Below are 15,828 nucleotides of genomic sequence, written 5' to 3'. Positions count from 1 at the left end.
TTTGCCTATGTTTAGCAGCACCTGTCATTTTGGTTTCAGAAAAGTTCCACTGGATTCTGCCTGATAGATGACGTGTGTGTTTAACTAAACCACTAGGAAATGCCGTTCAGATGCTGACTAGAGTTAACCTGAAAATCCACTGCTCCCAGGCCTGCAAATTGGCGTGGGTTGTATGATATTTGTTTTCTCCACAGAAATTATTCATCAGTTCATTTTGGAACAGCAGAAAGGAAACAGAGTGCCTCTCTGCATCAACCCTCAGTCTGCTGCTTTTAAGAGCTTTATTAGGTAACTATATGGATGTAATTCTGACTTTCTTGTTAGAATTAAAAGGATGCCATTGTGAGTTTGTCATTCAGCATATTTCTGGTTTTATTTAGATTAGATAACATAGATAAAAGGTCCAACAGAAAGTTTCTGTTGTGAGTTCTGACTTAGTCAAAAGCATGTTAAAAATGTAAGCATTTGTTCTTACACTAGCTCCAGTTCGCTGTGGCTGCCTTGGCAGTTCCCCAGATGCCCATTAAGCTGCCTGGTCAAGTACATGGGGATCTTCCTCTGCCAGCAGCGTGGCAGCCACTGTCCTGGAGTTGCACATGGTCGTCTCAGTTCCCACTGCCATCCCCACCACCATAATAATAACGGCAAGCAAGAAAATTCTATTCTATAGGTGGACTGCTGGTGTACCCTGTTTAAAGAGAAACCAATAGTCTTACTGGTTATAGAGCTATAAACCTCCTTCAGAATCTAGAAAGCGTCATTCTCTTGATCTCTCTTTGTCCTTACCTCCTCCATCTCTTTTTCCCTAACTCCTTGTATCAATCAAGGTCCAGTCAGGAGAAAGAAACCACACCCAGTAATATGAACAGGGAAAATTTAATAACAAGCATTAACTAGGAAAAGATGGTTAACTACTAAAAGGCATGCAAGAGGATTCTGAAGAGTCCAAAGTAGCAAATGTGGAAAGCAAGTACTCCCTCTGGACTGAGGGAGAGTGAACAAGGGAGAAGTTGAGAACTTAGAGGAAGCCCCTCTACCCAAGGCTAATAAGATTTGGACCTTTTTGGAGAGGAGCCACAGGAACACAGCATGATGGTGAAGAAACTTTACAAAAGGGGTGAGCAGAGCTGATCCATCAAAGAGCCTGCTAGGTGGAGAGAAACTTGCCAGAAAGTTTGGGTAGACCAAAGCTGGGCCTTCCACAGCAAAAAAAAAAAAAAAAAAAAAGACCTTGCAATGCCCTTTCAGCGCCCTCTGTTGGCAAAGATTATCACTGGGCCCGTGGCGAAGGAAAAAGTTGAACAGGGTCTGGCTCAGGTATCACAGAGCAGCACGAAGGGAGGCTTTGATCTGAGAGGCCACACTCTTCCTGCCTCCCTCCCTTTCCTTTTTCCCTCTCCTCCTTGCTTGTCTTTCCCTTCCCTTCCCTTTCCTTTTAATTGGCCTTGATATAGTGTTGAAGGTGATTGAATTTATTGAACCAAGGTCAAGAATTTTTGTTTATAATTTTTAAAATCAGGTGACTTTCATTCCTTCCATGTATTTTTCTGTAGAAAGAAGGAATTAAGTTGCCTTTTTACTTCCCTGTGGTTTAAAATTACTTTGTTTTAATATTTTTCCCTAAGAGTCAATTAGGGGTTTTAATACCTTTCAGGTGCAAGTTATTCATTATCCTGGGCCCCTAGGAAGCAAAGTGACACAACCCCCTCAAGTCTATAATCTTGGCAACATTAGACAGACATGTGAAATAACTGATAAAACAGATCTGTGGATAACAAGTGCTAAATGATTATCAATTAAAACTTGATAAAAGAATGCTTTTGAGGCTCATTCAAAATAGGTTCCCACTTAAAATCACCTTATTTTGAGAAGCTACTTTTAAATGGATAATTCTGTATCCTTTAAGGTTATTTATAATAGCTACCATTAATATTATGAAGTAGGCACTGTGAAAAACATACATTATCTCATTTATTCATCACAATATCCTATGAGGTGGATAGCATCCCTTTCCAGGAGAGGAAAGATGAAGGCATTTGCTCGGTATCATACAACTAGTAAATGATGTGTTGCTTTCAAGCCCACTCATTAGCTACTGTACCATATCGCCTCACTATAGATACAGATCCTTACATGGACAGTTTGGAACAAATGCACCTTTAGAGAAGTGAAAAGAAACAAATAAAAATCCAGGAATGGACTTTACAATTTTTTTTTTAAAGGAAGGGGGAAAACAGGCAGCAGTGAATTGCCCTGTTGCCTTTTGTGGTGCTACAACTGGTTCACCGTGTCTCTGTTCTCTTCCAGTTCCACTGTTGCTCAGCCGTCTGAGATGCCCCCATCTCCTCTGGTGTGGGAGTGACGGTGGAAGATAATGTACTACTGAAGATGTAATGTAGCTTTCCACTGGAGTCTGGGATTTGCAATTCTGGAGGTTAATCATGCTTGTACTGTAATTTTACTAATGAAGTTTTAAATTAACAACCACTACTTGTATGATATGAATAATATTTAGAAATGTTACTAGACTTTTAATCTTGTAAAGTGGTTGTGCTTTTAGAAGAAAAATATTTTACCCAGAGTTGCACATGTTTTATGAATTTAGTGCAGCTGTTATGGCTCACCTCAGAACAAAAGATAATTGAACCAAATTTGGGAGTTTGGGGTTTTGTGTTTTTTGTTTTGTTATTCTTTTTTAAAATGAAGTGAGATTGTTCACACACACACACACACACACACACACAAAGGACAGTCATACATTTTGATATTTGAGCCATTCCTGAAAATTTGGGGTTCTCTAAAATGAAAGAATCTGGAAACCTTGCCTGCGACCAATCATGGAGCCACGTGAGCTGATCGTGGCTGCACCTCGGGAGGGGGGAGGGGGGAGGGGCATGCCACCTAATGATCAAGCCCTATAATTAGCTTCTCATTAGAGCCGTGACGGTGATGTGTGCTGTCTAAAATCCAATGTTGTTGGTAGAGAGAATGAATTTGTGACTAGGAGAGACTAAACTTTTGTTTTCCTTACCCAGTATAAATATATATATATATATTTAATCTATTTTTATTAGAAGTTTTTCTGCTCTTTCTTACATAAAAGAACCCCCAAGCATGCATCTTTCATGTGTGTAAATAATTCATTTCTGGGCTAATTTCAAAAGAATCCCAACATTGCTGTATAGAGAGAGAACTAGCTTGCACATTTTAGGTCTGTGAAATTTTGTGAGACTTTTCCTGCACTGGACAGTAAAAAATAAATAAATAAAAGACAAAAACAAATTTAAAAAAAAATTTAAGCCACAAAAAAAAAAGGCACATAGGGAATTATGTCAAATGTGTTTGTGTCCTTAGGCAAAGCTGTGGGAGTCTTGAAATGTCACACTAGTAAATAACTTATTACTTTTTGACAAATTCTTTTTTCTGTTGGAACACTGAATTCTTCTGTGCATATGTATATATGAATACAAATTGAAGGCCTCTACCTCCTGGAGTTATACAACTTGGCTTGTTTACCTCCACATGCTGATGATGACTATTTTTTTTTTTTAAGTTCAATGTGGAGACTTGAAACTTGAATGTCCCTTCCAACTTTTATATTAAAAATAAAAAGACAAGAAAATTGAAGATCGTTTTTCACCTGTACAAGGAATACTAATGGATCGTCTTAAAATTGGTCTAGGAAAAACCTTGGTGTGTGTTATGGACAATTAACTGTTAAAGTTATTGTAAGTTATCTGTATTTAGCAGAGTATTTTCATCTTGAGTGATCTGAGCTGAATTTGAAGACTATTAATAAGTTATGTTTGGAAGTTTTAACTTCAATGAAGTAATTATTTGCTGTGAAAGAAACAAACATTGAATTACTAAACAAAGATGGTGCAATATCTTTGTTTTTTTTTTATGAGGCTCCTGAGAATCAACCCAACTGAAGCATTTCAATTCACTTGAATGAGAAACGTGTTTAGTATCAAAAGAGCCCAAGAAGACACTGGTGTGAAAGGTACAATCTCAGAGGTTGGTCAATTACCGTGGCACACTTACTGGTCACTTTGTACAATGTAGATTTGAAGTACAGTGGTGAAAACATTAAATGTGACATTTGAAAAAGAGGTGTCATCTGTTTTATTTCAACTCCTTTCCTTTATTTTCTCTTCAGTACAGCTTGTATCCTGAATTTGCAGTTTTGAGACATTACCTATTTATATTTCCATTTCAATCTTTGAGGAAATTAGTTGTGGGTTTTTTTTAATCTTCTCAGACTTTAGATTGCCAAAAACATATTGGAAACGTAGTTAACTGATGTCAAAGATATTGTGATTTAAATATATGCAATTTGAAAGTCTTTCCAGACTTTAGAGTCTAATCCAGTGGTTTTCAAACTTTTTTTAAGCAAAGAATCCTATTTTCATGTGAAATCAATATAATGGAGTCCATTATATTAAACAAAAGTGAGCTGCTCCGGATGCAGCAGACTGCCAAGGGGGCTTGACCCCTCCCTCCTCTTCCTTTCTGCCTCCTGCCCCTGTCATCCCAAAGGTACCTCCAGCTAAAAAAGCCCCAGCTGGGTGGTGTGACTAAGACCTGATACCAAACTGCCTAACTTCAGAATACTTTCCCTGAGACTAGATAAAGCAGCATTACTCTTGGGGTTGTAGGTGGTGTGTGTACTTCTCCCTGTCTTTTCCTGATTTAGCAAAATGAATGGATTTTTTTTTCCTGACATGGGAGGAGTTGACTGTTACAACTCATATAAATCAATACAAGTATTAGTTTATCCAACAAACTTTTGAAAACCTACGAGTGCAATAATTATTTATGTGGAAGCCTTGTTAATGTCAATAATGCTTAAATAAGAAAACTAGTTTTCATCACGAGAGCATTAAGAAATAACTGCACGTATAACACTTTGAAACTAAACTTCTTCACAGATAAGTATTAGAGAAAACTTGTTGACCTGTTCCCACTAGAACCTGCTCACCTAACCAGGGGATTTATGCCTTATTTCTTAATTTAAAATTATTGATAATTGCAAAAATGTGGAATTTTCTACAGCAAGTAATCAGTATGAACAGGTAAGTCAGGGCTGTAAGCAGCTGCAATTTGTTTGCAATTTAAGTGTAAGAATCCAGAAGATGGAGATAATCTCTTGAGGTGGCTCATAAGATTTGGAGTTTTTATTTCATTTTTCCTCTATGGTTAAGTCATTTTAAATATTACCTTTATATTAAAATTAAAATACATTAAAGAAGAGAATGCATCACTTGCATGGATTTTTCAACTAAGACAGCTTTGGGGGGTGCCATTTTCTACTGCGTTCTAGTAATGTCTAGGCAGCATGGTAGTAAATGGACACGTTTAGAGCCTTCCCTGCAGTGACTCTCCACCCCTCCTTCCTTAAATGGTCTTTCTTTGGCTTCTGAAACACACCTCTGTTTTTCTCTTTTAGGGGCCACAACTCTCCCTTACAGGCTCCTTCCTCTGCTTAATCCTCACATGTTTGTGTTCTCTGGGCTAGGGATCAGGCCTGGGTTTTCATCCAACTCTAAAGCCAAGGGTTCTTGACTTGGCTACTTGGTAGAATCACCTGGAGAACTTTCAGAAGTTTCAAGGCCACACCCCCAGAATCTCTGGAGGCAAGGTCAGGCATCAGTTTTGTGCTGTGGTTTTGTTTGTTTGTTTAAGTCCTCCAGTTGATTCCAATGTGCAGCCAAGATCCACTGCAGGACACTCTCCTGTGACCTCATCTACCCTCATGGCCTCGTTGACTGTAAGAGAATGACCCCAAATCTCTTACCTATATACCCAGATTTTTCTACTAGGTGTCTGTTAGAAATTTCTACTTGGGTGTCTTACAGGCACCTCAGCCATGTCAAAAATGAAATTAATAATGGTTTTCCCCCGACAATTTTATTATTATTAAACCATTCTCACTTCCCCACTAGGTCTTTTTTTCCCCTTCCTAGACTAGCAAAGTAGTTGAGGTTTAACTGTTTCATGAGGAATTGTGGAAGGGAAAGGACTGGGGGCAAGGGGAGTAGAGGTGTACACTGAGGCAGGCTCCTCGTGTTAGGTTAGGACCAGTGCCAGGGTGGTGCTCCTGGCAGCACAGAACCAGGCTTTTCTTTTTTGGCAGGCGAGATGGAAGAGAATGACTCCAGTTACAGTGCTCTATCTGCTCCGTACGCCTCAACCCTCAACTCTGGGCTTCATCATCCACCCGCTTACATAAGCCCGAAATCAGGGTCCTCCTCACTCCCATCTCAGCTCCAGAATTCATGCACATTTTACATTCCATTCTTTAATGTACTTTTATCTCAATGTTTTAAATGACACAGCATGAAGGAAAAAACAAAAATTTTCCAGTGAATAAGTTAAATGCTATTCAATCTTGTTCTCCATTTTGGAAATCAGGGCTGAATGGAAGAGACTGATACTGCTCACTGATTTAACATCCAGTTTTTCCTCTCTCAGGTTTAAAATATTTTAAGAATCAAACACAAGTGATAACATTTTCCCCCGTTCTTGTGACTTTCCCAATGAGTGAACAATGCCCAGATACTTGGAAAGAAGTGGTAAATTACAACGTTTTCAGGTTGCTGTTGGTAGAATTTTTAACAAGCGGACCTTCTTGCTAAGAGGTCAGTGTTTATTTAAGGTAGCGGACTTCAGAGGTCTCTGAAACAGCAGTCAGTCTCCTACTGTCTCGGAAATACTCAAAAGGTCCCTAAGTAGTAAAAAAAGATGGGTTTATTTTTACTTATGTTTTGATAATAATACTAATTTTCACAGCTCATCATCCTTACAGCCAACTATTTTTATCCATTTCTTAATCACAGCAGTTATACCATGTTTTTTTTAATGGACAGCTTTAGAGTTTTTGAGAACGCTTATCCTTGAGAAGAAAAATCTTGTAAACACAATATTGTGAGTTCCTTTTAAAAACTATGTTGTGGGGCTTCCCTGGTGGCACAGTGGTTAAAAATCTGCCTGCCAATGCAGGATACATGGGTTCGAACCCTGGTCTGGGAAGATCCCACATGCCACAGAGCAACTAAGCCCGTGCGCCACAACTACTGAGCCTGTGTGCCACAACTACTGAAGCCCAGGCGTCTAGAGCCCGTGCTCCGCAACAAGAGAAGCCCCCGCAATGAGAAGCCCGCACACCGCATGAAGAGTAGCCCCTGCTCACCGCAACTGGAGAAAGCCCGTGTGCAGCAACGAAGACCCAATGCAGCCAAAATAAAAATAGAAAACAACAACAACAAAATATATAACGTGTGTATTAGTAATACATTCACATGGTACAACCTACAAAAGGATAGTGAAAAGGAAATCGTTCTCCCTAGAGGTGCAAACCACTATTTCCAGTTTCTGGGGATCATTCCAGAGATACTCTGCATAATCAAGCTTATGTATTTTTATAGGAATGACAGCACACTATGAACACTCCTGTGTCTTGCCCTCTTCTCTCCACTTGACCAATGTGGAAGGTTGTTCCACATGAACACAGAGCTAAAGCTTTTAATTTCAGCCACTTCCTTATTATGAAGGCAAACAATAACTTGAATTATTACCTCTTATCTATGTTTTTATCCTTTGGCATGACATTTTTTTCCACGAAGAAAAATAATTCAAGGTAGAACCAACTAACCAATCTTCCCCCAGGTAAGCCATTGCTCATATCTGTAGTAATACTATTTTCTAAATCATTTTTCACTTTACTACAATTTTTTTAAAGACAAGTTATTCAAACCTCATTGTTAAAAAACTAACCATTTTTTCCATCCCACTAGACACTGAAAAAAATCAAGAGACATTCAGCTATACAAGCTTCCTAACTTTTCCCAGATTCAGATGTGGCCCTGTCTAGTCATTTGTGTACCCTTTTTCATTCTATACTATTTACCAAAACTCACCATTCAATTATTTTACCAACAAGGGCCTTAAAAGTTAACGTCTTCATATACATCATCATACAGATTGCAAGTAAAGACCAATAGAATGACCAAATCATTAATATCCATGCTTTTTCATCTATCAAGAAACAGGTTAAGCTGAGTTTTGCAACCAGTTGTGTACATCTTTTTGTGTACAGCAAAAATATTTGAACTTTTACTTCCAGCAATAGGGATGATTAGATACTCTAAAAAACAAACTATGGAAAACAGTATGGCGGTTCCTTAAAGAACTAAAAATAGATACCATATGATCCAGCAATCCCACTCCTGGGCATATATCCAGAAAAGACGAAAGATCTAATTCAAAAAAATACATGCACCCCAGTGTTCGTAACGGCACTATTTACAATAGCCAAGACATGGGAGCCACCTAAGTGTCCATCAACATATGAATGGATAAACAAAATGTGGTATATGTATAAAACAATATTACTCAGCCATAAAAAAGAATGAAATTCCATTTGCAGCAACATGGATGGACCTACAGATTATCATACAGTGAAGTAAGTCAGAGAAAGACAAATTCATGATATCACATATGTGGAATCTAAAAAAAGTACAAATGAACTTATTTACAAAACAACAGATTCACAAACAAAAATGGTAAGGGAAATGGTGGGGGAGGGATAAATTGGGAGTATGGGATTAACAGGTGCACACTACCATATATAAAATAGATAAACAAGGGTTTACTGTGTAGCACAGGGAACTATATTCAATATCTTCTAATAAACTAATGGAAAGAAAAATTTAAAGAATATATATATATATATATACACACACATATATACACATACATATATATATATATATATATATATATATATATATGTGTGTGTATGTTTGTTACTGCCTCAGCTCCTGGTGGGAAAAAAAGTCCTCCACAAGAATTTTAAAACCACAAGTGTGCCCTAACATGTCATTAGACTTCAGACTTAGGCTACCATCAAGGCTTAAGAAACTCAAACCAAGATAATAACTTAAAGTGGCCCTCAGTTGGTAGTGCCCTGGGGTGTCTGGCAAAATCAAACGTAGATGCTCCTTTGAGGGGAATGCATCCTTAACTGGGGCCCCAGAGGATTCTGGTAGATAAAGCCCACCCAAATATGAACTCACAGTCCAAATTACAAAGCACAGGGAAATAAGCCACTATACTAAGAGACAATTACAAACCAAGTACTTCATATATTGGAAGTATTGGATACAGAATACGAAATGATTATGCTTAAGAATATTTAGAAAAACGAAGGTATCCAAAAGCCAAGCAAGGACTAAAAGTCTTTGAAATATGACCAGGCATATTTGAAAAGTAATCAACTCACATAAATAAAATTTTAAAAAGTCACTGAAAAATAAATAAATAAAAAATAAATAAAAAGTCACTGAAAGTAAAAATAAGCAGAACATTGAACACAGCCAAAGAAAAACTAAAACTTACCCAATATACACTGCCTCATATACAGCAGAAATAACACAAATGCACAGAAAATAAAATATTGAGACTTGGGGGATAGAGTGAAAAAAAACAATCTATATAAAATTGGAGTTGCAAAGATAAAAGGATATGAGAGGGGCAATATTAAATAATAGCTGAGGTTTTCTTAGATTTGATCATAGTTAGGAATCGTTGAATTTAGGAAGCACAACAAATCATAAGCAGGATAGACAACTTAGTGAAACTGCAGAGTGACAAAGAGGAGGTCCTAAATGTAACAGAAAAAAATTGCCTAAAAAGAATAACAGTGAAACTTGCCTTCTCAACAGCAGAAACTGAACCTAGAAGATAACCAAATAATACAGCCAAAGTTCTGATAGAAAATTCACCTAGAATTATAAACTAACATTTAGTGTAAAAACATAAAGATCTTTTGAGAAAACCAATTGTTTACTATCAACAGATCCTCACCAAAGGCAATTCTAAAGGCTATACTTCAAGAAGAAAGGATAATTACAAGCAGATTTCCAATACAAGAATGAACAAAGAAATTAGTGAACATGTGGGGGAAACTAAGCAAACAAAGACTGCATAAAGCAAGAATAATGTCTAGTTGGGAGGGGGATAAAATTAATTACACAAGCATTCTTTAAACTAGGATACACATACTCCTGGGGATAAATGAAGACTCTCCTGGAGGTGCGCAGGCACATGTGTTTGTTTTTTTTAACATCTTAATTGGAGTATAATTGCTTTACAATGTTGTGTTAGTTTCTACTGTATAACAAAGTGAATCAGCTATATGCATACGTATATCCCCATATTCCCTCCCTCTTGTGTCTCCCCCTCCCACCCTCCTTATCCTACCCCTCTAAGTGGTCCCAAAACACCGAGCTGATCTCCCTGTACTATGCAGCTGCTTCCCACTAGCTATCTATTTTACATTTGATAGTGTATATATGTCAATGTTACTCTCTCACTTCGTCCCAGCTTACCATTCCCCCTCCCCGTGTCCTCAAGTCCATTCTCTACATCTGCATCTTTATTCCTGTCCCGCCTCTAGGTTCATCAGAACTTTTTTTTTTTTTTTAGATTCCATATATATGTGTTAGCATATGGTACTTGTTTTTCTGACTTACTTCACTCTGTATGACAGACTCTAGGTCCATCCACCTCACTACAAATAACTCAATTTCATTTCTTTTTATGGCTGAGTAATATTCCATTGTATATATGTGCCACACCTTCTTTATCCATTCATCTGTCAATGGATGTTTAGGTGGCTTCCATGTCCTGGCTTGGAAAAGAAAAAAAGGAATCCAAATCGGAAAAGAAGTAAAGCTGTCACTGTTTGCAGATGACATGACACTATACATAGAGAATCCTAAAGATGCTACCAGAAAACTACTAGAGCTAATCAATGAATTTGGTAAAGTAGCAGGATACAAAATTAATGCACAGAAATCTCTTGCATTCCTATACACTAATGATGAAAAATCTTAAAGAGAAATTAAGGAAACACTCCCATTTACCACTGCAACAAAAAGAATAAAATACCTAGGAATAAACCTACCTAGGGAGACAAGGGACCTGTATGCATAAAACTATAAGAACTGATGAGAGAAATTAAAGATGATACCAAAAGATGGAGACATATACCATGTTCTTGGATTGGAAGAATCAATATTGTGAAAATGAGTATATGACCCAAAGCAATCTACAGATTCAATGCAATCCCTATCAAATTACCAATGGCATTTTTTACAGAACTAGAACAAAAAATCTTAAAATTTGTATGGAAACACAAAAGACCCCGAATAGCCAAAGCAGTCTTGAGGGGAAAAAAAGGAGCTGGAGGATTCAGACTCCCTGACTTCAGACTATACTACAAAGTTACAGTAATCAAGACAATATGGTACTGGCACAAAAACAGAAATATAGATCAATGGAACAGGATAGAAATCCCAGAGATAAACCCACACACCTATGGTCAACTAATCTATGACAAAGGAGACAAGGATATACAATGGAGAAAAGACAGTCTCTTCAATAAGTGGTGCTGGGAAAACTGGACAGCTACATGTAAAAGAATGAAATTAGAACACTCCCTAACACCACACACAAAAATAAACTCAAAATGGATTAGAGTCCTAAATGTAAGACCGGACACTATAAAACTCTTAGAGGAAAACATAGGAAGAACACCCTTTGACATAAATCACAGCAAGATCTTTTTTGATCCACCTCCTAGAGTAATGGAAATAAAAACAAAAATAAACAAATGGGACCTAATGAAACTTCAAAGCTTTGGCACAGCAAAGGAAACCATAAACAAGATGAAAAGACATTCTCCTCAGAATGGGAGAAAATATTTGCAAACGAATCAACGGATAAAGGATTAATCTCCAAAATATATAAACAGCCCATGCAGCTCAATATTAAAAAAACAAACAACCCAATCCAAAGCTGAGCAGAAGACTTAAACAGTCATTTCTCCAAAGAAGACATACAGATGGCCAAGAAGCACATGAAAAGCTGCTCAACATCACTAATTATTAGAGAAATGCAAATCAAAACTACAATGAGGTATCACCTCACACCAGTTAGAATGGGTATCATCAAAAAAATCTACAAACAACAAATGCTGGAGAGGGTGTGGAGAGAAGGGAACCCTCTTGCACTGTTGATGGGAAAGTAAATTGATAAAGCCACTATGGAGAAGAGTATGGAGGTTCCTTAAAAAACTAAAAATAGGGGCTTCCCTGGTGGCACAGTGGTTGAGAGTCCGCCTGCTGATGCAGGGGACACGGGTTCGTGCCCCGGTCCGGGAAGATCCCACATGCTATGGAGCAGCTGGGCCCGTGAGCCATGGCCGCTGGGCCTGTGCTCCGCAACAGGAGAGGCCACAACAGTGAGAGGCCCGCATAATGCAAAAAACAAAAACAAAAACAAAAAAACTAAAAATAGAATTACCATATGATCCAGCAATCCCACTACTGGGCATATACCCAGAGAAAACGATTATTCAAAAAGACACCTGCACCCCAGTGTTCATTGCAGCATTATTTACAATAGCCAGGTCATGGAAGCAACCTAAATGCCCATCGACAGATGAATGGATAAAGAAGATGTGGTACATATATACAATGGAATATTACTCAGCCAGAAAAAGGAAGGAAATTGGGTCATTTGTTGAGATGTGGATGGATCTAGAGACTGTCATACAGAGTGAAGTAAGTCAGAAAGAGAAAAACAAATATCATATATTAACGCATATATCTAGAACCTAGAAAAATGGTACAGGTGAACCAGTTTGCAGGGCAGAAATTCAGACACAGATGTAGAGAACAAATGTATGGACACCAAGGGGGGAAAGTGGCAGGGGGTGGGGCTGGTGGTGTGATGAATTGGGAGATTGGGATTGACATGTATACACTGATGTGTATTAAATTGATGACTAATAAGAACCTGCTGTATAAAAAAATAAATAAAAATTTAAAAATTTTTAAAAAGACACATGCACCCCTGTGTTCATTGCAGCTCTATTTACAATAGCAAGGTCATGAAAGCAACCTAAGTGCCCATCAACAGACGAATGGATAAAGAAGATGTGGTACATATATACAATGGAGTATTACTCAGCCATAAAAAGGAATGAAATTGGGTCATTTGTAGAGACGTGGATGAATCTAGAGATTGTCATACAGAGTGAATTAAGTCAGAAAGAGAAAAACAAATTCGCATATTAACGCATATATGTGGAACCTAGAAAAATGGTACAGATGAACCAGTTTGCAGGGCAGAAATTGAGACAGATGTAGAGAACAAACGAGTGGACACCAAGGGGGGAAAGCGGATGGGGTGGGGGGGAATGGGATGAATTGGGAGAGTGGGATTGACATGTATACACTGATGTGTATAAAATGGATGACTAATAAGAACCTGCTGTATAAAAATAAAATAAAATTCAAAAATTCAAAAAAAAAGAAAAAAAAGCAGCCTTGACTATGGGGGTGGAGTTTAGGTGGGGTGGAACTTAGGCAGGGGTGGGGTTTAGGATGGGGCAGGACCTAGGTGGGTGGGGCGGTGACATTTGAGCATGGGGCGGGGCCTCTGCTTAGGACCTGCGCAGAAGGGGAGAGGCAGCACGTGGAAAGCAGGGTCTCTGGAGTGTGGGGCTCTGGAGTTTGGAGGCAGGGCCCCGAGTGAAGGTTTGTGGGTGGAGTTTAGGCCCAGCATGTTGGAGGGGGTCTCCGAGTGTAGAGGTGGGGCCCTGGGTGGGGGTGTAGGGGCTGGGGCGTAGGGGCGGGGCTTGGGTTCTGCGTGGCAGGAGGGAGGCTCCGAGGGCAGAGGATTAGGCCCGGGAGCCCAACAGGCTCCCCGGTGCCTAAGTGGACGGGGAAAGCGCTGGCCATGTTCCCTTCCGTTCCTTCTACCCCTCCCCCACCGTCTCCCCCAGGGTCTCACCCGTCGCCGCTGGACCCCTGGCCATGGGTGGGTCCCGCTGGGTGTAGGAACTCCTCCCCTCCCCCAGCCACCCCTCAGGGGTGCCAGTCCCGGAGTTACGGCCTTTACTTTGGCTCCCCCTTCCCTCCCTCCCTCTCCCTCAGAACCCGCATGGCTGGTGGGGGCCTTGGTGGGCAAAGGATCAGGCCCGGGATCTCAGCAGGTTCCTGGGGGCCCAAGTGGGCAGGGGACACCTGGCCACGCTCCCTTTTGGTCCTCTGCCCTCCCAGTGGTTCCCCGATTTCCCCCTTGGGCGTGGGCGCCAGTCCCGCTGCCTCCACCTCTCCTCCCCCTTCACCCCACCATGCCCCACGTCCTCCCCAGTGCCTGGTAGGTGCCCTAGTTGTGCAGAGACGCGAATTCCGTGTCCTCCTAGTACGCCACCTTGACTCCGCCCCCAGCACATATGTTTTTTAAGAGAGTCAACTTCAACTTGTTTTCCGCCATCACCATTCTCCTCCAGGGTGTCCGTTTCCACCTACCCTTCATGATCACCATTCTCCCACTTCACAGAAGATAGACGTACTTCTCATACATCCTAAATATGACTGCGGCACGATGTCCCTGTGTGTAAAAACTTCCTGGTTTGCCGAGGAAACAGTTTTGTGTGTTTTGTTGTGGGTTTTTTTTTAATAAGGACCTCACCTCTTTCATCCCATGACTGTCAGATAATACAGCAGTCTTGAAAGAGAACACCTTGAAAGTAAAGCAAAGAGAGCATTAGGAAGAAATATTGAAACTGGTAGTACTTTATTTCATTCAGGCAACAAATTCATGGCCCAGTTCTGTCTTGAAATTCAGAAGTGACAGGTTTTTTATGGAAACGTATAAAATGAAGCCAGACTTCTAACAGAAGGTAAATCTGTTTTGACCACTTGGTTTGCCAATGAGGACTTTACGATCAGTTTATATGATAGTCATTTTTCCACAATTAGAATTAGCTGGAATCTGTAGCTACGAAGTTCTGATAAAAATATATTTAAAGCAAAAGATATTTTTTAAAAATCATACAAGATATTGTATGATAAAATATCCCGACAAGAATGTGAGAAATTGGAACTCTTGTGCATTCCTGATAGGAATGTTAAATGGCACAGCTGCTATGAAAAAGTGTGGCAGTTCCTCAAAAAAAATTAGAATTACCCTTTGATCCAGCAATTCCATTTCTGGATATATACACACACATATATATACGATGTATATATATATACAAGAACTGTATATACAATTCTTTGAAAAGAATTCAAAGCAGGGATTCCACAGATATTTGTGCACCACTGTTCAAAACAGCATTATTCACAATAGCCAAAAGGTGGAAACAACCCAAATGTCCATCAGTGGATGAATGGATAAACAAAATATGGTATATACATACAATGGAATATTATTCCAGCTTAAAAAAGAAAGAAATGGGGCTTCCCTGGTGGCACAGTGATTAAGAATCCACCTGCCAATGCAGGGGACACAGGTTCAAGCCCTGGTCCGGGAAGATCCCACATGCCTAGGAGCAACTAAGCCCGTGTGCCACAACTACTGAGCTTGTGCTCTAGAGCCCACAAGCCACAACTACTGAAGCCCGCACACCTAGAGCCCGTGCTCTACAACAAGAGAAGCTACTGCAATGAGAAGCCCACAGACTGCAACGAAGAGTAGCCCCCACTCGCCACAACTAGAGAAAGCCCGCGTGCAGCAACAAAGACCCAACGCAGCCAAAAAATAAAAAGAAAAAGAAAGAAAGAAATGAGACACTTTGGCAAGATGGCAGAATAGAAAGATGTAGAGAACACCTCCCACAAATACATAAAAAATACATCTACATATGGAACAATTCTCACAGAATACCTAATGAATGCTGGCAGAAGATCTCATACAATCAAAGCGGCAAGAAAGGTCAGGGAACCAGGAAATGTGGGAAAAAAAAAAGGA

General features: G+C 39.6%; 1 protein-coding gene across 2 annotated transcripts in view; it reads left to right on the top strand.

Moving 5' to 3' along the window:
* Window positions 1–4,094, top strand: part of NLK (nemo like kinase) — a 147,701-nt gene extending 143,607 nt beyond the window's left edge. The window contains exons 10-12 of one of the 2 annotated variants that reach the window (XR_009530416.1): window positions 195–288; window positions 2,308–2,434; window positions 3,554–4,094. Coding sequence is in view for 1 of the 2 variants with exons in the window: in XM_060082243.1 (XP_059938226.1) it covers window positions 195–288; window positions 2,308–2,362 (149 nt within the window). In the remaining variant the exon portion in view is untranslated. Of the gene's footprint in view, window positions 1–194; window positions 289–2,307 lie in introns of both variants that reach the window. The other variant, XM_060082243.1, reaches the window with a different exon arrangement.
* Window positions 4,095–15,828: the final 11,734 nt, after the last annotated feature.

Source organism: Mesoplodon densirostris, chromosome 18 (genome assembly GCF_025265405.1).
Source record: "Mesoplodon densirostris isolate mMesDen1 chromosome 18, mMesDen1 primary haplotype, whole genome shotgun sequence".
NCBI classification, from domain to species: domain Eukaryota; kingdom Metazoa; phylum Chordata; class Mammalia; order Artiodactyla; family Ziphiidae; genus Mesoplodon; species Mesoplodon densirostris.
This window is presented reverse-complemented; position numbering and strand designations above follow the sequence as displayed.